The sequence below is a fragment of the Peromyscus maniculatus genome, chromosome 13 (assembly GCF_049852395.1).
Source record: "Peromyscus maniculatus bairdii isolate BWxNUB_F1_BW_parent chromosome 13, HU_Pman_BW_mat_3.1, whole genome shotgun sequence".
Taxonomy (NCBI): domain Eukaryota; kingdom Metazoa; phylum Chordata; class Mammalia; order Rodentia; family Cricetidae; genus Peromyscus; species Peromyscus maniculatus.
The window spans coordinates 56,139,499-56,165,021 of NC_134864.1; the positions used below are offsets into that span (position 1 = coordinate 56,139,499).

At 46.7% G+C, this 25,523-nt stretch overlaps 1 protein-coding gene across 5 annotated transcripts in view; it reads right to left on the minus strand.

Annotated features, from left to right (window-relative positions):
* The window catches only part of LOC102906998 (aldehyde oxidase 3), a 91,863-nt gene extending 72,462 nt beyond the window's left edge, over positions 1 to 19,401 (minus strand). Inside the window, exons 1-7 of one of the 5 annotated variants that reach the window (XM_076550497.1) lie at positions 19,149 to 19,401; positions 17,159 to 17,216; positions 12,657 to 12,753; positions 11,695 to 11,803; positions 8,779 to 8,905; positions 4,693 to 4,754; positions 1,670 to 1,750 (exon numbers count right to left, since the gene is read on the minus strand). In XM_076550497.1, the coding sequence (XP_076406612.1) occupies positions 1,670 to 1,750; positions 4,693 to 4,754; positions 8,779 to 8,905; positions 11,695 to 11,803; positions 12,657 to 12,753; positions 17,159 to 17,216; positions 19,149 to 19,373 (759 nt within the window). In that variant the 5' untranslated portion in view covers positions 19,374 to 19,401. Of the gene's footprint in view, positions 1 to 1,669; positions 1,751 to 4,692; positions 4,755 to 8,778; positions 8,906 to 11,694; positions 11,804 to 12,656; positions 12,754 to 17,158; positions 17,217 to 19,065 lie in introns of those variants that run through there. The other 4 variants (XM_076550500.1, XM_076550499.1, XM_076550501.1 and 1 more) reach the window with 4 other exon arrangements.
* Positions 19,402 to 25,523: the final 6,122 nt, after the last annotated feature.

Here is a 25,523-nt window from a genome sequence, read left to right on the forward strand (position 1 = left end):
AAGGGATTCCCTGTCGAGTCACAGCGGTCGGAGCTGACACCGTGCAGTGTGCCCTGATTTATATATCTTACCTGTATGGGAAACAGCAAACGCAGCTTCAAGAAGTCCATCCCCATCTGCCCTCGGGCTACTGGCCACTGAGTCCCCAGTCTGGCCCTCTCTCACCAAGTCCCTCCCACAGGGTGCAAGGAGATCCCAGAGTTAGGGAACATTCCACCTGCAGCCAGCACCCCACTACCTGCTAGCCATAGGCTTTTGGTACCATGACCTCAGGGTTCTTCCACCCAGAAGCCCCCAGTCCACTTCCCAGGACCCCTGTAGGCTTCTCCGCTCCACGCTCCTCCTCACTGAGAGATGCCTGAGCGGGGGCTGAGGGAAGAGACTGGGAGTGGGTGGGACTGGGACACATGAGCTGGGTGTTCGGTCTGTGATGCCAGCCGTGTGGGACAGAGCTGGGCACAGAGAGATGAGGACTGGGCTCGTCTCCTCAATGTTTCTGCTTTGGGCCTGCAGATACCGGTGACGGGCCTGACCCCCTGTCATTCACGCAGGGATATTTGGTGGCTGTGGGCTAAAGAGCCTACGCTATTCTTTCAAATGCCTTCCTCTCCTTTCTCTCTAGACTAGAAATCAAGTGAACTTGACTTTAGAGGAAGTGGTGTTTTTAATGTAACTACTGTAATATCCACAGGAATCTCACTTTGTTTAAACATGTTTGTGTGTGTGCAATTATAATAAAATCATGTTGAACTGCTGAAAAGTCTACAGAAATAAAACAGCTTCGTAATAGCATGGTGTAGATGTAACCACTCCTGTCATTATGTCTATTTTTTCCATTCCTAATCTCACTTTGCATATATGTATTTATATTGCATATGCTGGTAATCATTAACGGTGCCAAATTCTCAAATCTCAAATTGCTTCACTTTAGATAAGCCATTTTTATGTTTAAATTCTTTAAAGGTTACAGAAGAAGATTCCAGGTTAGTGTAAGTTCCAATTAAGCAGTTATGTCAAGACAGTCTTAAGTGATCCCCTGTTGCTAGACATTCAGGTTAGCACCAACCCTTATTACACATAACCCTGAGGTGCACATCTTTTTTCATAGTAAATATGTGACTTACTTTTAATTATTTTCCTGGAGTGGATTTCTGGCAATGAAATTGCTCAGTCAGAAAGTATAAAAGCCAAATCTAATGCCCTCAACACACAAATTCCATTGCTTGCCACAACTGGCTGAAAGGGAGATTCTGGACCTCAGTCATTAGGGAAATCAGACATTTAATATACAACGGCTGTGTGTCATTCAACTTTATGAGCAAATGTGCTCCACTCCAAACTTCCTTCAGTGGTCACCCGGTTATACTGAAGAAGCCACTGAGCTGGCTTTGAGCCAGGTCCTGTCTTCCCAAAGCCAGCCCCACACTGGGGCCATCTTTACTATTCATCACAGCCCTGTTCAGAAGACTCTTTTCTTTCAGGTGGACTCCTGTTGACGGTGACCAGAGGCCAATGAACAGAAAGGGTGGAAAGGCCAGAAGTAAGACAGTTGTTTTGGGAGCCTCTGCTCTTTCCCAGCACACGAAACCCTCTGACTCGTGTGGGCGGGATGCACTGAGGGCAAATAAAAGAAGATGGAGGGACTCGAGGGAAGGAAAGGGAGACTCACACTGGTTTTCTTCGCCGGCTCATTTTCTTCTTCATCCAAGCAACATTTCCCGTTCCCATTCATCCGGCAGCAAGATGAACTCTGTAGAAGACAAGATTAATGGTTAAATCAGAGAGTCATAGAGTTGTATGAATCCAGGGGTAAGGATGGTTATGATGATGATGGGATGGGATGCTTGCAATGTGTGTCCCTCCAGAACGCATACTGAAACTTAAGAGCCATTGTGTTTGTGTTAGAAGGAGTTTCCACTCAAGAATGGACTAATGCCACTACAGCCAGAGAAGATTTCTATTTAAAGGACAGTCTAGGACCCCTAGCAGCCAGCCAGGGAATCCTCAGACTGAAAGGGCCGAGCTCCTGTCTCCACCCCGCCTTGACACTTCCTCTCTCTGCCTAGCCATATCACTTCCTGTTTCCTCCTCCCAAGTAGTGAGATCAAAGGCATGTGCCTCCCAAGTACAGGGATCAAAGGCATGAGATCCCAAGTGCTGGGATTAAAGGTGTGTGCCACCACCGCCTGGGCTCTAGTGGCTAGCTCTGCTCTCTGATCTCCAGGCAGCTTTATTTGTTAGAGCACAAACAAAATATCACATTTGGCTCTCTTTTACCCTCAACTCTCTTCCACAATTGCAGTGTCTTCTGCCAAGTTATAACACAGCAAGAGAGTCCTTGCTTGATGGAACCCCCTGATCGTGAATGTATGAACTTCTAGAACTGTGACCAATGGATTTCTGGTCATTAGAATTGATCCAGTGTGTGGTATTCTGGTCCAGGAATATAAAATGGACTCAGACACAGAGGTGGTGGAAGTGGTAAACTGTGTAGGTTGTGGTCTAGGTTTGGTTGAGCTAACAGTCTGTGCTCCGCATGACGTTTTGTGTTTTGTGGACATGTTATGTTTTAATTCTTTTAATCACGATTCCACTTCACGGACAAGAAAACAAGGGCTTAGGAAAGTTATGTGATTTATCAAATTGTGTAGCTAGAGAATTGTGGAATCAGGATTTGGAGCTATGCATTCTGATATGAAGTTAGTTTACGGTTGTTCAGCATAACTTTATGTTCTAATTATTAATAGTAGCTGCAATTTCCCCATTGTCTCTCCTAGTCTAGGCTTATGCCCATTGCTCAACATGTATTAAAACCTTTAGTTTTCAATGAACCTCTCCTGAGAGAAGGTGGGGGGGCAGGTTGTCCAAGGGAGGAGAGGGAGATATGGAGGACCTGGAGCTTATGAAATCATAACAACATTTTCTGGGTTCTCACCAAGATGCAGGGATCACTGACAACTCCTTCCTTTTGCTCTGACTACTCCTGAATAGCCTTAGGATGGAGCCAATTGGCAGAAAGATCCTGTTATTAATGGGTTTTAATTTGCAGCCCACCAACCTGGCTCAGTGAGTGGACCAGCCTGGGGGTTAATGGGGCTGGAGATTGAGTGCTTTTAAAAACATTTTATTTATTTATTTTTGAGATGAGACAAGGTCTTACTTTGCAGCTTACACCATCCCTGAACTCGCTATGTAGCCCAGACTGGTCTTGAATTTGCAATTATTCTGTCTTAGTCCACCTCCTGGGTGCTGGAATTGCAGATGTGTGCAACTGTACAGTTACAAGAACGTCTGGGGCTGTGAGGTGAATCAGTGTGTAAAGTGCTTTCTCAGTTCAAAACCCTGGAACTTGGCTAAGAGTAGAAAGAGAGAAACAAGGCCGGATGGCGGTGGCACATGGCCTTTAATCCCAGCACTCGGGAGGCAGAGCCAGGCGGATCTCTGTGAGTTCGAGGCCAGTTTGGTCTACAGAGTGAGATCCAGGACAGGCACCAAAACAACACAGAGAAACCCTGTCTTGAAAAAACAAACAAACAAACAAATAAAAAAAGAGAGAGAGAACCAACTTAACAAGTTGCTCTCTGACCTCCACATACATGTATTCACACCCTGTATAAATTTAAAACATACAAAAAAAACATTTGAACCAGAGAATTTATGAGCCTTTGGGTTGATGAAGCACCCCATGCTAGGAACATGATAGACCTCAAATCCACTGACTGGACATCCTTTCTAGATGTTCTCTGCTGTACCAGTTCATCTAGCTATTCACCTGTTCCCTTTATAACAGATTTTAAAGCAACCCAGCAAGAATAAGCAGTGTTTCCTGAGTTATGGCAAATTATTGAAGTTGAGGAGGGAAGGAAGTCCTAGGAACTACTAATTTTTAGCTAGCGGATCAGAAATACCAAAGGCCCAGTCCGGCATTTGATAAGATGAAATCAGTCTTGTGAGCCCTTAACTTGTCAAGTGTGACACTAACTCTGAGTAGTTAGTGTCACACTACTAGGTTAAAGCAGAGTACCCTGTGAGCATCTGGAGGGTTGGAAGACTGGTGTGGGAAGCCCTGCATGTCTCACATCAGGGTTGCTCTAAGGGGCTGTGGGAAGCATGTGGTGCCTGCTTTGGAGAGGTCTGCAGATGGCGAGGGCAGAGGGAGTCCCGGACTGATGCTTTGTGGATGTTGCAGATCTCACATTCAATTGAGTCCACCTAACGTGAATGATGGAGACAGCTTCTCCTCTCTTCCCCATCTCCCATCAGGATTAATCTCAGACAGAATCACAATCAGAGCAAAGAGGGGCATTCACTTGATGGAAACGCTTCACTTGGGCTATGTCTCAACCAAAAGTGCTGTGGAAGTGACAGTCTGAAAAACAGACTTTTATCAGTTTTTCTTCATCATGAAGCAAGATGTTAGAACGGCCTAATCCATTTTCACTAAGAATACGCCATTTCCAAACTTCACCTTCAGAAAAAGAGCTATTACGGTGCTACCTGTCTGTATTTCTGAAAAAAACACCCAGTTACGCTTACTGAGATGGGCGAAAACAGAAAATCATTTTTCTTTAAAACACAGAATTGTACTTTCCTTGAAACCCATCTGGCATGTGTGTCGGGGAGGTTTGGAAGGAGCCAGTATGGGGGTGGGCATAATGGTGGCTCAGCGGCCATCAGTCATTTCACACTCACGGGGCTGAGACTTTTCATGCTCTCCACAATGGGTCTGTATCCAGTGCAGCGGCATAAATTACCTGGGGGAATGAAAGACACGGTTTCAACTCCAAGGCCATTTCTCTGGGCTTGCTGTAGCTCCCTCATTCATACCGACTCTCTCTTTATATTACCTCCCTTGCCAATCATTTAAAAGGAATCTTTCTGGATTTCACACATATTATTAGGAGTTACTCGGGACCTATTTACGGGGTACACTCTCAAGAGAGGTACAGAACAGAAACTCGGTGAAAGGAAAGGACAGAAAATGCCACTGTAAGGGACACAACTCACATGCCAGAGATGTGCATAGCTTGTGAATATTCACTGCTTGGATCCAGATCGTTTTCCAGGATACTTGTGTAGAGAAAGTAAGCACAGGGTCTCATTACAGAAACGAGAACTTCTATGCCACCTTCTAGAGGGCGCTCCTCTAGATAAGACTTGAGTTCCTAAATCCAGGGTTCTTCCTTGTAACATGACCTATCACACCCACGGGGGTTACTGGCTCTATCGGAACTGCCTTGTGGGATCTGGGACCCAGGACCCGCTGCTCCAGCCATGCTGACTCTGTTGAGTCACTGACCCAGCTGGAGAATCTCACATCTCCACCAGCATCCCACAACAGCGGCAGGATAACTTGTTAGCCCGCAAGCAGGGTGAAATCGCAGACCCTTGCAAGCTCTTGAGGACCAGTAGGTGGTGTTAATAATCTCATACTATCAGAGGGACTGACCCCGACACAGAGGGGCCATCTCACCTTGCCAAGTCTCTTTCGACCACTGGCTCTCCCTGTTATCAAGTGAGATCATAGACTCTGAGACTATGATGGCATTTCTGTTCTGTTCTGCATTTTACACAACGTTTTCACAGACTCCTTCAAAACAACAATCGGCATCAGAAGTCCTTGTGACAAAGCATTGTCCCCAAGGTCAAGGCCCACAGACAGGCACACTGCCCACCACAGAGCAGGCAGTTGTTAATGCTTACAAAAGGACAGGGACTGCATTAGGAAGAGAGATGACTCGAAACATACATAAATTTTACTCAAATGTATGAAGTGAGTAGAGGAGTCTCTGTCATTTTTCTAGAGAAAATAATAAGAAAAAAAACAGTCCTGTAAACAAATTCAGACAAGGCGATAAAGGCGTGGGGTCTACATCAATCACCCAGGTTCAAAAGCGGACTCTCCCCCTGGCTAGGTTTAAGGTCTGGGGCAGTAACTGCATCATTTTGTACCTCAACTTCCTCTTCTGCATAACTGACATGTAGTACGTCTCATGGAATGATACAGAGGACAGAAAGCATTCCAGAAGTTAGCTGTTGTGGCAGTCCTAGATGTAAGAGCACAGACTGAAGGCATACAAAGAATCACTTCTGTCTTGGTGCAATGAGACTTTGGGGGTCTAGCAGGAACCTCTAAAGCCTGGAGAGATGAGACTCGGTAAAACACGTGGCAATGTTACAGAATAAAAACTAACCAAGGCGGCAGGACCTAGGATCATCAAGTACGTATTTGAGAGGAAATCCAAGTTCTCTGAAGGAAGGGTATCGAGACCATTAGGGTGACAACTTATTGAGAGACACAGGCCGCGGGCTCCGTAGCACATCCCAGGCCACGCTGCTTCCTACAGGCGATTGTCCTGGTTTACTGTTCCCTTCCCTAACTTGCTATTTTAACCCCGATTCTCTGATTCTTAGCTGCCTGTGACTTTTGAAATCTGCTTGTAGCCCCTCAGATTTCAGCAAAATGTCAAGACTCCTTTCCTGACGAACCCGGCTTCCCCTTTGACTCAAGGCTCTGCCTGACTATTTCCTTTCAGAGCCCCTGCAGCCCTTATGTGGAAACCCTTCATACTGCCAGCACCTTCCTACTAGTTGGGCCCGCATCTGGCTGCTAGAGGGGAAGGACCACCCAGGTCACCTGACCCAATGCAAGGTATGGACAGAACCTTTTTTGGAGAAGCTGTAACAGAAGAAGCCACCGCTGAGAAAGCATCCTTTAGTGACCCAAGTTTGAGCGGTTTCACCTCTGCTAAAAAAAGCGGGGGGGGGGGGTCTAGGGTAAAGACTTTTTGAGGGTCATGAAAGAGAAACCAGTGTCCAGCAAGGCTGTCAAACTAACCACAAAGACTATGATATGACAATGGCAGGTGTTGGGGACAGGATCTCTGAAGGTGAAGACTGCTCAATGTTCTTCCGGGCAGTAGTTGTGAAGAGGCAATTTCAAAGAGTGCGGCACAGTGACAGAGCCCCCCGCCCCATCCCCATACTGGTCAGAAACCACAGATGGATTCATTGGTATAGGAGCAGGGGAAGCACTCAGCTGTGGGGCTGTAGAGGATGTAACTGGATGTGACAAGATCTGAGGGAGGAGGGCTGTGATCAGGTTGCTTCCCGACCAGCCAAACCAGAAAGGAGAGAAGAAATGCTGAACGTCATGAGGTAAAGCAGAGAATGAAAGGCCAAGTGTGGTACAGAGCAGTGTCAGCTCGACTGGACACGAGACCGAGGCAGGTTGTGGAGAAAATACTGTCATCATCATCATCATCATCATCATCATCATCATCATCAACACATCAAAAAGAGAACAACCGTAACCGAGTAACATTAAGAGATGCCTGAGAGAAGGCACAGCTGTCTCCTTCTTATAACTGCTCACGTTTCTCACAACATCAAGAGATGCTCAAGAGAAGGCAGGATGTCTTGTTCTTCAAATCACTCACATGTTTCTTACAACAGGAATACCTGGTAACTAAGCATTGGCCGGGCTTTGTTCAAAAAGCCTTGAAGTCTAAGATACATGGAGACTTTAAGAGAACTTGTAGCCTCTTTGAATTTGTTCAAGATGTCAGATGGATCAAGGGAATTAGGTCTCATGGCAGGATGAGCTTGTGAAACTTTGAGCGGCAATCTTTGTGAGACATAACAATAAGCCAACGTAGTTCTAGAACATTGGAGACAGCCAACCCTTGGCCTGTTTTTTTTATTTTTTACTTATTTTTATTTTTATTTTTTAAAGATGGGTATTAGGTGAGGTTGACTCTACTCTTGGCCAGATCTCTGGATCTGTCCTGACAGGGGTTATTTGTGACAGAGCCTAAAAACAGTGTTGTCTCAGAGGAGACGAGGGACTTAAGAAAGCTAGCCTTTTCTTCTGGGATAAGAATTCTAGAGTGGATCTGCTTAATTCCACAGACATAGTGAGAGGAGATTTCCCAGGGCATTTGACAAGTCTGGGCTCCTCTGTAGTGAGGACAGAAAATGTCAGTGCACGAGACACAATTAAACAGCAGTTCAGTGTTAATGATGTGGATTAATTTTCTCACAAAGCTCTGCTTGACTTATTCTATTCAATAGTTTAGACCATGACTTGCATAAGGACAGAAGGCGATGTTCATCAGATTCGCAAAAACAGAGAAATTAAAAGGGGTCTTGACAGAATGATACGCGCATGTAAGACTTGAGGAGAATAAAATTTTTCGCGAGGACAAAGGAGGAGAAATTACCTTTGAGGTCTCAAGGCATTTCAATGGCATGCATGCTTATGAGTCACCGCATTTTCCTCCTTAATTTCGTAGCGTCTGTGATTTCCTGAGCATCAGTTTTACTCCAGGAATGAATGTGACAGCCCCAGCCACAAACAAAAACAAGCCACAAGGTAGCTGCTCATGTAGGCTAGCTCCAGTCGCCTAATCGCAAGACCCCAACGTCTTAATATTTCCAAACACCATCTCAATAGCATTGTATTTACACCAGTGACGCCCAGTGACTACTTCAGTCAGCATATGGCATGCCAATATGTAACACACTAAAGTCCCTTAGATGATATGTTGCCAAGAATGTCACAGTTCCATGGGGAATGCACTTGACTGTCTCCTGGTTGCCTCAGTCTTCCCTCCTGCTCAGTGGGGATGAATACTTTTCAGCACTGATGAAGTGTAGCTCATAAAGATCAGCATCTAGACCTGTGTCACGTGCTTTGGCTTTCTGGGCATGGAGATGCTCCAGCATCCCCACTTCCTGCTGCCTCCTTATCCTACAATTTAAGAAGTCACCACTTACCGCCCAAGGTTTCCATTAACTGTTCTGTGGAGGGTTCTGGATGGTTCCTCAGGAGAGCGTAGATGCTCATCACCATGCCTGGAGTGCAGAACCCGCACTGGGTACCATGGCCTTTGGCAATCCTTTCCTAAAAACGAAGAGCAGGAACACTCCAGGCTGAGAATTTCAGTCCTCAGAAATGAAATGAACTTCTTTGTCTGGTGAAACTACAGGCAGGTGTAGGCCCTGTCGCATAGTGTAAGAGCCAAAGTCAACCTGTAAGCCTCACTTGCCTGAGGACCAGGTAACTTCCTGGAATGCCGGGAGTTGTAGTTTTTGGAAAATAACAAAGCCACGTGGGAAATACAGTGTCCTTATGGTTTTGCCCTTAAGAAGCCCTATAACATGTGTCTCATGGCCATTCACTGGGAACTGGTTTTAGTTAAAGTTTGCTTCAAATTTGGCTCAGAATTGTGGAGCTGGTTTTTTTGTCGTGAGTCTCAGGACTAACAATAGGAACCACGAACACTGCAATTGTTCATATTTACAACACCAGGGGAGGTTTTTTGGGGAAGGTCCCATTGAAGTGTCTGAAAGGGAGTTCTCCATGTTAACCCAGTGCCTTCCACCAAGACCACTTTTATTTCAGTACTCCCTCATTGTGCTACCACACAGGCAACCCTTCTATCCTCAGTCATTCCAAATTTAATTTAAACTGGAGATTTGTTGTCAAGGACTACCTCCATGAAGGGAAATCCACCTTTTCTATCTCTTGCCTTTTGGGTTAACTTTAGTAATTTGCTGTGGATATCACTCTCTATGCTGTGAATGTGTGTTGCTCTGATTGGTTAATAAATAAAATACTGCTTGGCCAGTAGCCAGGCAGGAAGTATAGGCGGGACAAGCAGAGAAGAGAATTCTGGGAAGAGCCAGACACAGAAGAGGAAGCAAGATATGCAGGCAGAACTGAGAAAAGGTACCAAGCCACATGGCTAAACATAAATAAGAATTATGGGTTAGTTTATATGTAAGAGCTAGTCAGTGGTAGGCCTGAGCTAATGGCCAAGCAGATTTAATTAATATAAGCCTCTGTGTGTTTACTTGGGTCCAAGCGGCTGTGGGACTGGCAGGTAAGAGAGATTTGTCCTGACCATGGCAAGGTGGGACACAGGAAAACGTCAGCTACCGTAATTACCTGAAGTTTTGTTCACATTTGGATAGTTTTACTAAGAAATATTTACTGCATGAACTGAAAGATTCTGTAAATACTTGGCCTGGAGACTGATAATAGTTGTGTGCTTCTGATGGGAAGGGTCCCTTAGAGGCAGGAGGACAAGCAGGCCTGTGATTTGGTAGTCTGCCAACCATCTCTTGAAAAAGCAATGATCTCGTGTGTGTGTGTGTGTGTGTGTGTGTGTGTGTGTGTGTGTGTGTACAGACACATGTGTGTGTGGAGGACAGATGTTAATGGCAAGGGTCATCCTCATTGTCTACCACTTCACTGAACCCAGACCTCATGAATTCAACTAGAGCGTTTGGCCAGCAAGCCTCAGGAATCCTCCTGTCTCTGCCTCCCTAGTGCTGGGACCTGAGGTGAGTGCCATTGGACTCCTTTTATATGAGTACTGGGGCTAGAACACAGGTCCTCACACTGTAGGCAGGCACTTTATTGGTTAGACCATCTTCCCAGCCCTGCTGATAGTCTTTATGGAATATATTTTGTGTGTGTACCTTGGAAAGGTATTTTTCAGGCTAAGGTGAAAATCCTTGTTCTGGAAGAGCTTATGACTTAATTTTGGGGCTGCTTAGCACACACAACCTTTATAGGAGACTGTCACAGCATAAGTGCTAAGTGCAAATATGTAGGCCACAATATTAGTTTTTCTGACTAGAATCAGCAGCATGGCTATTTACACATTTACCAAAGAGAGTACACGTCCCAGTTTTTTCTCATTTTCTTGTCTAAACCAAGATACATGGGAGTCGTCTCCTTTGTAGTCTTTGTGGTAAAAAACCAAAAGATTTCCAGAAAGTGGTGGGGCCGCTGAGGCTGTGAGACAATGGAAGGCAGCCAGTCTACCGGCCACTTTCTCCAGCCTCTCTTCCCCACCCAGTCTACAGGCCACTTTCTCCAGCCTCTCCTCCCCACCCAGTCTACCAGCCACTTTCTCCAGCCTCTCCTCCCTGCCCAGTCTACCGGCCACTTTCTCCAGCCTCTCCTCCCCCTCCGTCTACCAGCCACTTTCTCCAGGCCATCCTCCCCACTCTTCCAAATAAACTTCAAGTGGCGATAAAGAAAGCCTCGAAAGGATTTCGAGGGATTCAGGAGAAAAAACGGTGTCTCTTTCTGTAAAGGGAACAGAGCCCTTCACTTACCATCTTTGTCCTCTAAACCATAAGCCAAGGTCTAGAAAACTAACGAAGTCACCTAAACCTGTGTTCTGGTGTCATTTCTGTCACTATGACAACTACCTAACCCCAAGCAGCTTGGGGGGGGGGTGGACAAAAGGTTTATCTGGATTACAGTTCAGGTCACAGTCTATCAGTGAGTGAAGTCAAATCAGAACTTGAAAGCAGGCCTGCTTGCTAGTCCACATAGCCTTACCTCCGACCAGGGAACTCAATTCCAAACCAAAGAAGTGTGGTAAGAACTATGGAGGGTGCTGCTTGCCGGCTGTCAGGCAGGCACGTGCTTAGCCAGCTTTCTTATATAGAACCACCTGCCTAGGGAATGGTGCTGCCCACTGTGGGCCGGGCCTTCCTACATCAATTCACAGTGGAGACCATCCCCTTCAGACACACCCACAGACTAACCTGATCTAGACGGCTCCTCAGTTGAGGTTCTCTTCCCAGACAACTCTAGTTTGTGTCAGGTTGAGGGTCAACGATAACTAGGACACCTTGTTAAATCTTAAACTTGTTAAAACAAGCTCTTACCTGGACGGGGTGAATCCTGGTCTTGGTGCTTCCTATGCCTTCAGCAGTGGTGACAGCAGCCCCATGAAGAGAGCAGATGGGAACCAGGCAGGCAGCGACGGAGAAATGACTTCAAAGTTCATGCAGCGAAGTAAAAAAGAATTCACAGAAACAACAGTAGTATTGGAAAACAAAACAAAACAAAAAAAAGATGCATTTACAGGATTATAATTACTTTGACAGGAAGATAATTGAGCGCATGTTAAAATTAAATCATCAAATGAGTGATTTTGAATTTAACTATGTCTGCCTAAAAATAAATATTGTAATTAAGAAAGTCATTATCTCCCCCAAATTCTCTTGTTAAGAACAGGAGATCAAGTGGTCTTGGTGGATACACCCATTTCATCCCGTTGGCTGTAAAAGCTAGTTAAACACGGAGCTGTTTCTCTCCTGAGCGGTATCAGTTGTGTGTGGTTTTAGAAAAAGCCTGAAAGGCTTGGGAGGAAGTTAAGTGAGGTGACCTGTGAGGTGAGTCATGTGGCAGTTCCACCAGAGTCTCCGTCCCATGAATACAAGTTTGCCTGGTCCCCTGGGCATGGGGAAAGAGTAACTTCACAGGTGTAAGGAAGCAGGCTTTCACAGCTCTCTCGGGGTGGCAATTATTCAAAGGATCTTGGCTTTCCAGACCAATGGACTTGGGGGGCTCATGATCTAATACTCACTAGTTCTATGGGGGTGGTGAGAGCACAAATTCCCCCCAGAACCCGAGTTTCCATCGTTTGTAAAATGCAGTGCCAGCGTTGCTAGGACTCGGGACTACTCTGTGCCACACTCTTCAAATAGTAACTTATAAGTTGTGTATTTCAGTTCCAGCTCATAAAACCGAGGTTGTCTCAGATTCCTTTCTGGAGTGAAATACAGTCCACAGTGTGCCAGGAATAAATCCCACGGGGAGCCGGTCTGGAGTAGGGGAAGGGTACCTGATCTTTTTGGAGACGGGGTCATATCTTGAGACCATCACTGTGCAGGCCCCACAGCCACCTCCTCCACAGCCGTACTTTGTCCCCGTGAGTCGGACTGGAAGGGTTAGGGTTAAGGAAGAAAGAGGAACTGGAGCTTTCAGTTCTTACCATAAAAAATTTCACAAATGGCAAGAATGGCATCAGGATGGAGATATACCCTTTCTTTTCCTGTAGCTATGATAAAATGCTCTGACCAAAAAAAAAAAAAAAATAGTTTGTTCTGACTCACAGTTCAAGGTACAGTCCACCATGTGGGGCGGTCGGGGCCCCAGAAACTGAAGAAGACACTGATGTTGCATCCACAGGCAAGAAGCAGATCCTGAATGCAAGCAGGCGTCAGTACTGTTTGTTTCCTCCATTTTACAGTCCAGGATCCCCCCTGCCAGAGGACGGTCCCACCGACAATCAAGACAGGTATTCCCGTACCGACTCATAAGATAACCTTCCACAGGCATGCCCAGAGGACACCTCTCATGATTCTAGATTCTGTCAGGGAGACCATGGACACTTGCTGTCACAGTACAGGCCTTCCTGAAGTACCCCACTCATCTGAAAGGTGATGGGTGCTCACTATAAGTCAGTCAGATGCCAGGTTAGACCCATGGACCTCCAGAACAGCAAGGGAGATCCCCTTGGCCTCCAGAACTCTGAAGTCCTGGTCCTTCCTATCTAGAAAGACTCTGACTTTGGTTCCACATCAGTGTTTTCCCTTTATTTACATGAAGTCAGGAGGGGAAGGCTGAAAAGCATCCCAACCCTGGAGGATGGAGCATCCCCCGTTAACTGCAACTGAAAAGCATCCCAACCCTGGAGGATGGAGCATCTCCAGTTAACCAGAGACTCCGCAACACAACCTCTATTGGTCAAGGAAACAGAAAGGTAGGAAAGAAAAACCCAAACCAAAACCACAATAAAAGTTGGTGTGCTTGGCCTAAAAAGAGGCCAGGGAAATTGAGAGTTACCTGACCGAAAGCTCTTTAAGCTTTCAGTTCATTCTTGAGTTGACATCGGGGAGGACAGAGGGATGTAACTCTTTGTAGACACAGTGTTGGTAGCTAGTTTAGAAATCAGCAAGTCTTTCGCAGTCCTTGAAGATGCTATGCAGGCTACTTGGGGACAATCGTCATGAGTATTTTTATTCAGCTGTCTACAACACTATCGGCTGACCAGGCAGATGTGTCCACTAGTACAGCCGTGGCTAGTCTGTCATTGGGGTAACCAACGACTCTGCTTGGATTTGAATGGCCCACTGTCAAAAGCCTGTGACTGAGGAGGTCATAGGCTGAAGTAGGGAAGTAGCTGTTGCTGCTTTGGTAAATGGACTTGGTACACTTGTCAGACTGCCTTCTAAATAATTTTGCTCATGCCCATAGATGAGTGCTGCTGTCTGATTTGGTCCAAAATGATTCTTTTTTTTTTTCTTCTTTTTTCAGTGGGCAGCAGCAACTGCAGAGACTCATAGTTGGTCACAGTGATGAAAATGAGTGACTGCTGATGCTCAGCCATAGGTGGACATCTAAGAGGACATCACCCCCTCTAAGATTTAGGGGTCATGGTGGAAGAGGCTGTCTCCTGGGTATGATATGGCTGTTGGACTCTTGAACTCAGAGAGCATCTGTGACCACCTGCCAGGACTTGCACAAGAGTGGTACTGGAGATGTAACCAACCGTCTTATTAAATAAGAAACACAGAACCAATGCAAAGAAGAAAGCCAAGAGGTCAGAGCTCAGAGCTACAACCTTACCCTTCCTCCTGCGGTGGTCCTACCACTCCGAACCAGAGCTACTTCCTGTGTATCTGTCTTTTTATAGTGTTTCTGTTCTGCCTTCTCATTGGTTGTAAACCCAACCACATGACCGCCTCGTCATGGCCTGTCTGTATAGATCTCTATGTTTTCTATGATTGATATTGAGATTAAAGGCAGGTGTATCCAATACTGGCTGTATCCCTGAACACACAGAGACTTACCTAGCTCTGCCTACCAAGTGCTGGCATTACAAGCATACGCCACCACTGCCCTGCTTTCCTATGGCTTGCTAATAGCTCCTACCCCCGGGCAACTTTATTTATTAACATGGTGCCATTGATATTCTATCATCGGGGCTGGGATGTCTCATGCAGCACCACGCCTCTGAGGATTTATAGACAGTTAACGGTTGACAGGAGAGGAAGAGACGTTTTCTTCAGGGGCGAAGCCACTGGTTCAGGTGTCCATGTTCTGGTAGATAACCCGTACCCGTGGTCCCGTAAGCAACCCTCGTGGAGCTCACTGAGTCATAGAAAAGAAAATATACATACAAAAGCAGAAGAGAAGGAAGCTGGGGAGAGGAAGGAGGTCATCAAGGGTGGGAGGGGCAGAGGGGAGGGTAATGGGGTGACCCCAAGGACAGTATAGGTGTATGAAAACATCACGGGAGGCCCATGATTACCTATAGGGACACAATGCCGATAAAAGCACAACAAAAGAAATGAGCATGCTTTAGGGTCGTCAAGGAAGGATCCCTTTCTCACCATCAGTTTGGGACCCAGTCACTATGGCCCTGCTGACGCGGCAGTTCTTCAGGAAGGGGAAATGTCCCAATTGCCCCACCTTAAGATTTAAAATACCGTGTGAGGAGAGACCTGAAGTGCAGGTAAAGGTCAGGCAGGTGGACGGAGCAGGCTTTTCCTGAATCCTGCACGGGCTACTTCCTCCCGGCAAAGTGGGGCCTCTTTTCTTCTTCACTTTGTTTTCAGAACAGAGTCTCAGGTAACACTGATCCTCCTGCCTACACCTCCTGAGTGCAGGGCTTATGGGCAGGTACTGCCACACCTGGTTTATGTATGTGTGGTTCTGGGCCTGAACCCAAGGATTTGTGCATGGTAGGCATGCACCATACCAACTGAGCTCCATCCCCAGGCTAAGCCAGGCCATTTTATAGATTTTTTTTTCATTTTCTCTTTAATTATTTTTAACCTACTCTGTTATGTGATTTTGGGTAAATAAATAATAAATAAGTAAATAAGTCTGTATATCTGTATTGTAGCTCTGACCCCATGTGGAGACATGATTTTTATGAACTACCAGGGAGACTGTATGATTATTATTAGCTTTCTGATAAAGAGCAAAGACATATCTCCTTCAGTAGTTACTCCAAATGGGCCTGTCAATCACCTGGACTGGGAAATGCTCCTCAAAACACTGTCTGCTCCAGAGACACGAGGACGAGAATATAACAACCCACTTAAACATGTATATTGGCACAGTGGTCCTTTTGGTCACTGTCCACTCTCACTCCTGGGAGTGTCCTGTCAGCCTACAATACATTTGCCCATCTTCTACATTACGTTCTGTGTCTCCCGAACCACAGGTCACAAGCTCACAGTGAACAGCATTAAAGTCTGTCAGGGTTTCTCCTTGGATGTTCCTGTGTATTGCCTGAGTAGTCAATGGGTGAAAACAGCACACATCTGGCTAGTTATGTGGGTGTGAAATATCGAATTGGAAAGAACACACACAAAGGCACATGCTCATACATGTACATGCATGCACATACACACGTGAATGTATGCACATACGCACATATCCACACACATGCACACTTACACATACATGCATGCATACACACACACACATGCACACACATACAATACATATTATACACAGAGAAATTTTGAAGAATATGGATTTATCCAGCCCTGCTTCCAAGAACACAAAACTATTCTGAAAAACCTCCCAACTGGCTAGTCTGCCTTCTAGAGGAGGATTTGACTGGTTCCCAAACTCCAATCTCTAGGTGACCTCTGGTGCCTCATCCTATCTTGGTCCAGTTTAGAAACTGCCTGTCCCCAGGCAATGAACGGGAACATCCAAGGAGAACCCCTGACAGACTTTAATGCTGTTTGCTGTGAGCTTGTGAACAAATGAGGAGTGTGTGTGTGTGTGTGTGTGTGTGTGTGTGTGTGTGTGTGTTCACATGCACATGCAAGCATGTCTTGGTATGTATATCAAGGTCAGAGGAGAACGTCAGCTGTGAGCCCTCTACCTTGTCTTGAAACAGTATCTTGCTCACTGCTCACTGCTTACCCCAGGCTAGCCCAGGAATGTCCAGAGACTCTACTCTCTTCATTCCCCATCTGGCCAAAAGAACACCAGACGATAGGCACTACCATGCCGGCTTTTTGTGATGTCTGGGGAACCAAACTCCGGCCCCCACACTTGTGTGGCAAGCGCTTTCCCTCCTGAGCTCCTTTCCTGCTTCTGAACTTCACGTTTTAACCACCGTCCCCAGGGGATCCTTAGACTTGCAGACATTCGGACATCCAGTCCCGTTTACAAGACAAGCAGCTTCGAGATTCCTACACACAAGCAAAACATTCCCCGTGAAATGTGGTGGAAACAGTTCTGTAAATGCAAAAGAGACCACAGTTCCCAGAGTTGGAAATTTCGTTCTGTTTTCACCAACAAGCAAAAGGATACTGACTTTTCTCAGATAGAACAACAGATTAACTTCAGGGTCTGCATTCCTCTCGATGACCTGGACAGGGGACATGATTATATAAGTAGAGGCAGTTTCCATTTTGATCTCTAAACCGTAAGAATGCTTTAGAACAGGTTTGTTGATCTTATTTGCCTGACTTGATTAAACCTCACTCTTTGCAGTGATAAAAAAAAATCATACGCTGCTATATGATACTTGGTCAGACTTTGACAAGTGAATGTTTGGCTTTCAGAGGAGGAGCAACAAGTCTTTGAATTCTAGCACAATATCCGGTCAAGAAAATAATAAAAAGGCAGAAAAAAATTGAAGGGCCAACTATTTTAAAAATTCTTGCATTCCTACAGTATAATAAAAGATAAAGAATTAAACTGAGGGTTATAATTCTTATCACCACCTCCTAAGCATGATTTTTGGTCTGTGTTCACCATCCAGCTTTGAGAAGTTAAGTAAGCAAGAGTTTGGCTGTGGTAGACAAACTGCATTCCTTTGGCAGTTGCAGGAAAACCATGCAAATCTCCAGCCCCTCCCCTTGGCACCAGTGTTCTAGAAGAATGGCCATCCCCCAGGAGGAGGTCACAGAGCCAGGGAAAGGAGCCCAGAGATGAAAGCCAAGGTCTCTCCCTTATTTGTTAGCCAATAGACCTTGGGCATGCTGGGCAACCGCCCTGAACCTTCACATAGCAACGGAGCCCAGAGCCCAGGGCACAGAGTAGCCCACAGCACACACACACATAGCACACACAGCACACACACACACACACACACACACACACACACACACACACACACACACCACACACAGCCCACAGCACACACAGGACACACACAGCACACAGCACACACACACACACACACACACAGCACACACATACACACACAGCACACACAGCACACACAGCCCACAGCACACACACAGCCCACAGCACACACACAGCACACATACAGCACACAGCACACATACAGTACACATACAGTCCATAGCACACACACACAGCACACATACAGCCTACAGCACACATACAGCCCATAGCACACACACACACACACAGCACGCAATACCATAAGCCCAGTTTAAACTCTGACTGCCCTCTCTCTGTGCCAATAGTGCTGAGAACAAGGGTGTTGGGTTTCACATCACACACGGCTGTCAAGGACATCCAGCATATATGCAAAGGGCGTATTGCCGTCGTTTATGTCTTGTCTAGGTCTCAAGAGATCAGGATAGAGGGACGAGAGGACACTTCAGCTTGTTCTCCTCAGTGAGTTAAGACCCCTCCTTTGTTTATTCGCTTGCTCATTGTTTACTTTTGAGACAGTCTCATCACATAGTCCTTCATGTCCCGAAACTTACTTTGCAGACCAAGGTGGCCTCAAAGCTCCTGCTATTCTGGGATAATAGGTCTGAATCCAATCTTAAAGGTGTAAAGTGTTCACATTTACACTAACGGTTCTGGCTTTCCAGTACATTTTCTCCTCCATTCGTATTGACCGAAGATTTTATAATTATTTGCAAGTGACCCGAAAACCTTGGACTCTGGGTGTGTGTGTGTGTGTGTGTGTGTGTGTGTGTGTGTGTGTGTGTGCATACATGTCAAAGTACTGCTTGGGTGGTATAGAACTTTGAGCTGGAGCTGGAAAAGGAGGTGTGGAGGAAAAAGAGAGGCATCTGCTGCAGAAAGGGAAGCCAATGCCTAATGCTTAGGTACGTTCAAACGTGGTGAGGTTTGGTCTGGAGACACCTAACTGGACACTTTGCCTCTGCTAGCCCTAACACATTCCACAAGGTCGGCTCTCTCTCTCTCTCTCCCTCCCTCCCTTCTCCCCCGGGAAGCATGGCAGATCGCTGGATCTAGCACCCACCCCACACATACCCTCCACCCGATACCTTCACTTTGGCAAAGTTGGTAACAGATGGCTTCTACCAGCATTTCCTGTGTGCAGCTCTTAATTACAGGGTAGAGCACTTACTTTTTTCCCATTCACAAAGAAAACAAGTTCATCTGACTCCTTAGCACGAGACATGACTTTGACCTTCGTCGCCCGCGTTCTGTGCCTTTGTGTCTCAAGCTCCTGTGCCCGAGACCGAGACCCGTCTCTCCGGGAAGAACTGTTGTAGGAAGAGCCCCACGGGATCTGGGCTTTGCGTGCTCTGTGGCTTTGTCTGTGGACTCCTCCCACCCAGCCCTGCCCCATCAAAGCTCCCCACCTTCTCCCCTGCTCTACTCTGAGTTCTTCCACTTTCCTCTTTTCCTTACACCATCCTAGAAGCCCCTTCCTGGCTAAGCGCATGCTCAGTACACACTTCTCCCTGCCCCAGGGGTAAGCCGCTGGAGGGGCGTTTTCAACAAGAGCTTACTGTGGTTGATGAGGAGGAAGAGAGGCCAGCACAGGGCTCTCACGGCCCTCAGATCAGTGTCTGGGCACTGACTGTCCTTGTTTGCTAATTTTGTCTTTACACTGCAAAAAGAATCCTTTAAGAAATGGCACAAGTGTGAAAAGCCAAAAAAAGTAAAATTTCTCCGTGCCAACATTTTACAACCAGATTCTTGTGGTCTGCCAAAGTTTTTAGAAGGAACTTGTGAGGGCATATAAATGTCTACATGCATTATTTTTGTTAGGTTGTTAACAATATTTTTGTTAATTTCTAGAAGGTGAAATCAAACTGTTCACATGGCTTCAAAAGTTGCTTTATTCCCCTCAGGTTACGCTGGCTCGCTGTACCTCCGTGGTTTTACCTGTGAGTTGGGCAAAATAATAGCATCTTGCTCAGGGTTGTTGTAGGGATCAAAGGAGCCAAGGCAGGGAGAGTCCTGAAATCAGCAGCTGCCAGGGGAAGCACCCAGTGAATGGTGTCACCAAACATGCTGGGCAGTCACCTGTGGGTTTACACTGTGAGCTGGTTTCAGATTTCTAGTTATGGAGATGCCGCAGGGCTGGAGAGGGCTCAGCAGTTTAGAGCACTTGCTGCATTGTTGGGCAGCGCTCCATCTCCTGCAACTCCAGTCCCGGGGTATCTGACACATCTGGTCTCTTTGGGCACCAGCGCACACACACACACACACACACACACACACACACACACACACACACACACACACACACACACACACACAGGCATGCGTGCGCGCAGTATTAAAAATACGCTGCAGTGGGAATTGAGCTTGGTTTTTGCACAGTTAGAGGCAGCCTGTCCAAGTACTGCCACCCTCCTTCCCCTCTCTCCTCTTTATTTTAATTTTATTTTATTTATGGTTTTTTTGAGACAGGGTTTCAGGGCTTCTCAATGTAACAGCCCTGGCTGTCCTGGAACTGGCATTGAGCCAGAATTCCTGCGGGGCAAATTCTCAGAACTGGAATTTCTGGCTTGGATGTAAGTATATTGCTGGAGGCAACTCCTTCCCAAGCCACACGTCCCGTATAAGTCGCATATGACAGGGTTGCCCGTTGCAGGCCCACCACACTGGTCTCCACACTGTCCCCTTCCCTGGCATCTGAGGGCAGTTCACCGTCAGCTGGCATTTCTCTTCTTACGGGAGGTTAACCAGTTGCTATATATTTAATGAATAGTTCTATTTCTTTTCGTGTCCTTTGATTTCTGTCAGGGTTTTTTTACCTTCTTATTTGGGGAATTTTAAAACATATGAAGGATAGTTGTGTGATCTATAAATGCCCAACTCTTTCCCGCTAACCTATTGTCTTGAGGCAGAACATGGCACAGTCTTTCACGTCACACACCTGCGTCCTGAGAGGTGGGACTTCCTACCCGACACCCCAGCGAGGTCTCTGCTAGGCCATTCCAGTGCTGTCGGACTAAGCAGTATCTGGTAGCACCGAGCATGAGTGATGTGGGGGGATCCACACCCACACTTCTCTGCAGACTCTTCTGACACAGAGCTTCATGAGATCTTAAGACATGGAGTGTCAATGTGAGTGCTTGGATGGCGAGGGTTGTCACAACCCTCACACCCTGTGTCAGCACTGGGGTAACTGAGGAGGAGAGAGGCCATGCCATTTCGTCTAGCTGCTAGTTTGCTACTTTTTTTTATCATGGGAGCTTTTTTTTGGGGGGGGGGGGTATCTACCTATTGTGGTGGTTTGAATGAGCGTGGCCCCCGGACACTCATATATTCCAGTGCTTGGTCTCCAGTTGGCAGAACTGTGTGGGAAGGATGAGGAGGTGTGGCCTAATTGGAGGAGATGTATCACTGGGGGTGGGCTTTGAGGTTTAAAAAGACCACAGCATTCCCAGTCAGCCCCCCTCCCATGGTTGTTGTCTCAACATCTAAGCTCTCAGCTACTGTTCCAAGGCTATGTCTCTGCCACGATGGTCATGAACTCTAATCCTCTGGAACCATGAGCCCCCAATTCAATGCTTTCTTTTATAAGTTGCCTTGGTCATGATGTTTTATCATAGCAATAGAAAGGTAACTAAGACACCTGTGATATAAAAATCCGCACACATCAGGCTCGCTCTCACCCATTTATACACCTCTTCTCTTCACTCCCCCACCTGTCTCTTCTCATGCTCTGAACACCTGGCCAAGCCATCTGTTTTGATAACCATGGTTATTCTGTCCCTGGGACACTTGCATCTACTAGGAGAAGGCGATAACCAGGTGCGCTCTCTAACTCTGTCCACTGGGAAAACGCGTCCCTCACCAACTGCCAGAGAGACTGGAGCGCAGACTTGCCATCCCATCCGTACCTACATCTGGTGCCAACCAAACTGTGAACCAAGCTCAGTCTCTTCCTGTTTTCATAGCTCCGTCACCAGGGATATTCCACCCTGCTGCACGGTGGAGTGTGAGCTGAGGTGTGAGCCGAGGGAGGGCTGCTGACGTGGGGTGATGTGTGACTGGGCACTTGCTCAAGTGCCCGCTTCCCCCTTTCATGCTGCTGTATTTTACTTCCATCCTTCTCCCTGCCTCTGGGCTCGCGTGCCTCGTGACCTGCCTCCTAACAAGAGACGCTGCAGAGCAGCAGGCTGGCAGGCAGACACAAGAAGGGGTGGCAGTGAGAGCATTTTCCAGCCAAAGGAAAGAGGCAAGGGACTCCAAAATGAAGGACAGGCTCCCCATGGCAGGTTAGGGGATCCTGAGACAAGGCTGGGCAGATCGACAAGGGCTAATTCACACAGCGCACATATGCATGCACCTCAGGGATCCAGGATAAGATCCTGATGAGGCGAATAGGATGCCCCTGGAGGTTGCTAGGCAAGAGCACAGCATGTGCACGCGTGTCTGTGTCTGTGTGCGAATGTATGGAGATGTGTATCCATAAGTGAATATAAAACTTTGACTTTGATGTGGAGGGCAGTTTGGAAGGGAAACAAAAATGATGCCAGAAAAATGAGAGGCGATGATTGCAGCCATCCGAGACCAATGCAGGTGACTTGGAGTAACACCAGCGAAAGAAACAGTGGGAGGTCATTTAAGAACCATTTCTGGGGGGCTGGAGAGATGGCTCAGAGGTTAAGAGCACCGACTGCTCTTCCAGAGGTCCTGAGTTCAATTCCCAGCAACCACATGGTGGCTCACAATCATCTGTAATGAGATCTGGTGCCCTCTTCTGTATACATAATAAATAAATAAATCTTAAAAAAAAAAAAAAAGTTTAAAAAAAAAAAAAGAACCGTTTCTGAAGGGGGACTGACAGGCTGTAGAGCCTGCGTAGATGTGTTCACAAATTGCGCAGTCCTGGGATCGTCCTCTGTTTCTGGCTAAGCAGTTCAGAGACAGTTATACTTCTTAGGAGATCTGCTTGGGACACGTGAGGCCTGGGGGTCTGAGACGTCCAAGTCACCATCAAAAGCAAGACTTGGAGCAAGTGGTGGCATGACCTTGTGTTGCCAGCACTTAGTGGGTAAAGGCAGGAGAATCCCCGTGAGTTTGAGGTCTGTCAGGTGTGTGTGTGTGTGTGTGTGTGTGTGTGTGTGTGTGTGTGTGTGTATGCAACGAGTTCCAGGCCAGCCAGCATCCAAGGACCTTGACTGGACGTCCCCCTTGTCACCACAGGAGCACTGTTTTCAGGGTCAGAGCCTCAGCCATAGAGTCATTTCTAACCATGGAGTAATATTGGTCACTGCCAGGAACGGGGTGTCGGGTGAGGAGACAGAGGGATCAACCTCAGGAAGCCCACACTTGTAGGGATGGGCTGCAGGAGAGGTCAGTGAAGCCGAAAGGGAGGCCGCTGCCAGGGAGCTGGGGAGAAAGCAGAGAACTCTCCACGCCTCTCTATCCTCTCCTGCCACCACCTGACAAGGCAGCCTTCAGTGAGACCCTTAAAGCTGAAGGGTGCCTCATGCTACTTCTGTGAGCTGCATTCATTCAGATGAAGAGGTCAAGTCCTTGTCCCAAGGCTCTACAGGCTACCCAGTCACAACTTGCTCAAGCGGTCTGCTTCTCTCCACAGATGATGCCTTGAGAAATGCCTGGGACAAAATCCACAAACTTATAAATTGATACTTTTAGGGTTTGTGCTGGTTAGTTTTGTCAATTTGACAGGAGCTAACGTCATCTGGGAAGAGGGGACCACTCGTGAGAAAATGCCTCCATCAGACTGGCCTGTAGGCAAGTTTGTGGGGCAGATTCTTGACTCACTAGAGTAGACACTAAGAGGAAAAAATGCTTCCCGGTAGAAACTAATGATGACATTCAAAGTCTTCTTTGGGCTAGAAAGTGTGTGGTAGTGGATCGTGTATACTGCTTTTGCAGAGAACCTAGGTTTGGTTCCCAACACCCAGCTTTCAACGGACTGATGATTGACGTAGTCCACTGTGGCAGTGCCACTCCTGGGCATGTGTCCCTGGGGCGATTAAGAAAGCAGGCTGAGCAAGCCAGGAGCAGCATTCCTCCATGGCGTCTGCCTCTGTTCCAGCCTGAGTTCTTACCCCTTACTACCCTTACCGATCAACTGTGATCAGGACGTGTAAGTCAAATAAACCGTCTCCCCGCAAGGTACTTTTGGTCATGGTTTTTATAATAGTAACAGGTCATGGTATTTATAATAGTATCAGACAGCAAATAAAACAAAGTATATGATTCGGTCGTTTTCCATACATCAGTCACCACCAGTGGAAACCCTGTGTCTGTGAGTAGTCACCTCTAGCTCCTCTGTTCCCTCAGACTCCAGCAACTACTCATCCACTCCATCTTTGACAACTTGCCAGTTTGAGACCTGTTGTATCAATGGGATGTGTATGCCATTTTTTGTGTGTATTTTCTTTCATTTATATAATAATGCTTTCAACATTCACATGTGCTGCAGTGTATTGCCTCAGGAGGATTGAATGAATTCACTTTTGTGATTGTACTGTATTTTATTTATTAAATGTTATCAGTTGGTGGAACACTTTCCTACCTTTTGAGTATTGTGAACAATGCTCTGCGTGTATGTAGATTTTCCGGCGAATGTGTTTTGAATTTGTAATAATAATGTGGAATTAGCCTCCCGACTGTTCTTGCATGACTGTGCCATGTACATCCCTCCAGTAATGGAGAGAGCCTCTAACATCCCTCCAGTAATGAACAGACCTCTAACATCCCTCCAGTAATGGACAGAGCCTCTAACATTCCTCCAGTAATGGACAGACCTCTAACATCCCTCCAGTAATGGACAGAGCCTCTAACATCCCTCCAGTAATGGACAGAGACTCTAACATCCCTCCAGTAATAGATAGAGCCTCTAACATCCCTCCAGTAATGGACAGACCTCTAACACCCCTCCAGTAATGGACAGACCTCTAACACCCCTCCAGTAATGGACAGAGCCTCTAACATCCCTCCAGTAATGGATAGAACCTCTAACATCCCTCCAGTAATGGACAGAGCCTCTAACATCCCTCCAGCAATGGACAGAGCCTCTAACATCCCTCCAGTAATGGACAGACCTCTAACATCCCTCCAGTAATGGACAGACCTCTAACATCCCTCCAGTAATGGACAGAGCCTCTAACATCCCTCCAGTAATGGATAGAGCCCCTAACATCCCTCCAGTAATGGATAGAGCCTCTAACATCCCTCCAGCAATGGACAGAGCCTCTAACACCCCTCCAGTAATGGACAGACCTCTAACATCCCTCCAGCAATGGACAGAGCCTCTAACATCCCTCCAGTAATGAACAGACCTCTAACATCCCTCCAGTAATGGAGAGAGCCTCTAACATCCCTCCAGTAATGGACAGACCTCTAACATCCCTCCAGTAATGGATAGAGCCTCTAACATCCCTCCAGTAATGGACAGAGCCTCTAACATCCCTCCAGTAATGGATAGAGCCTCTAACATCCCTCCAGTTATGGACAGACCTCTAACATCCCTCCAGTAATGGACAGAGCCTCTAACATC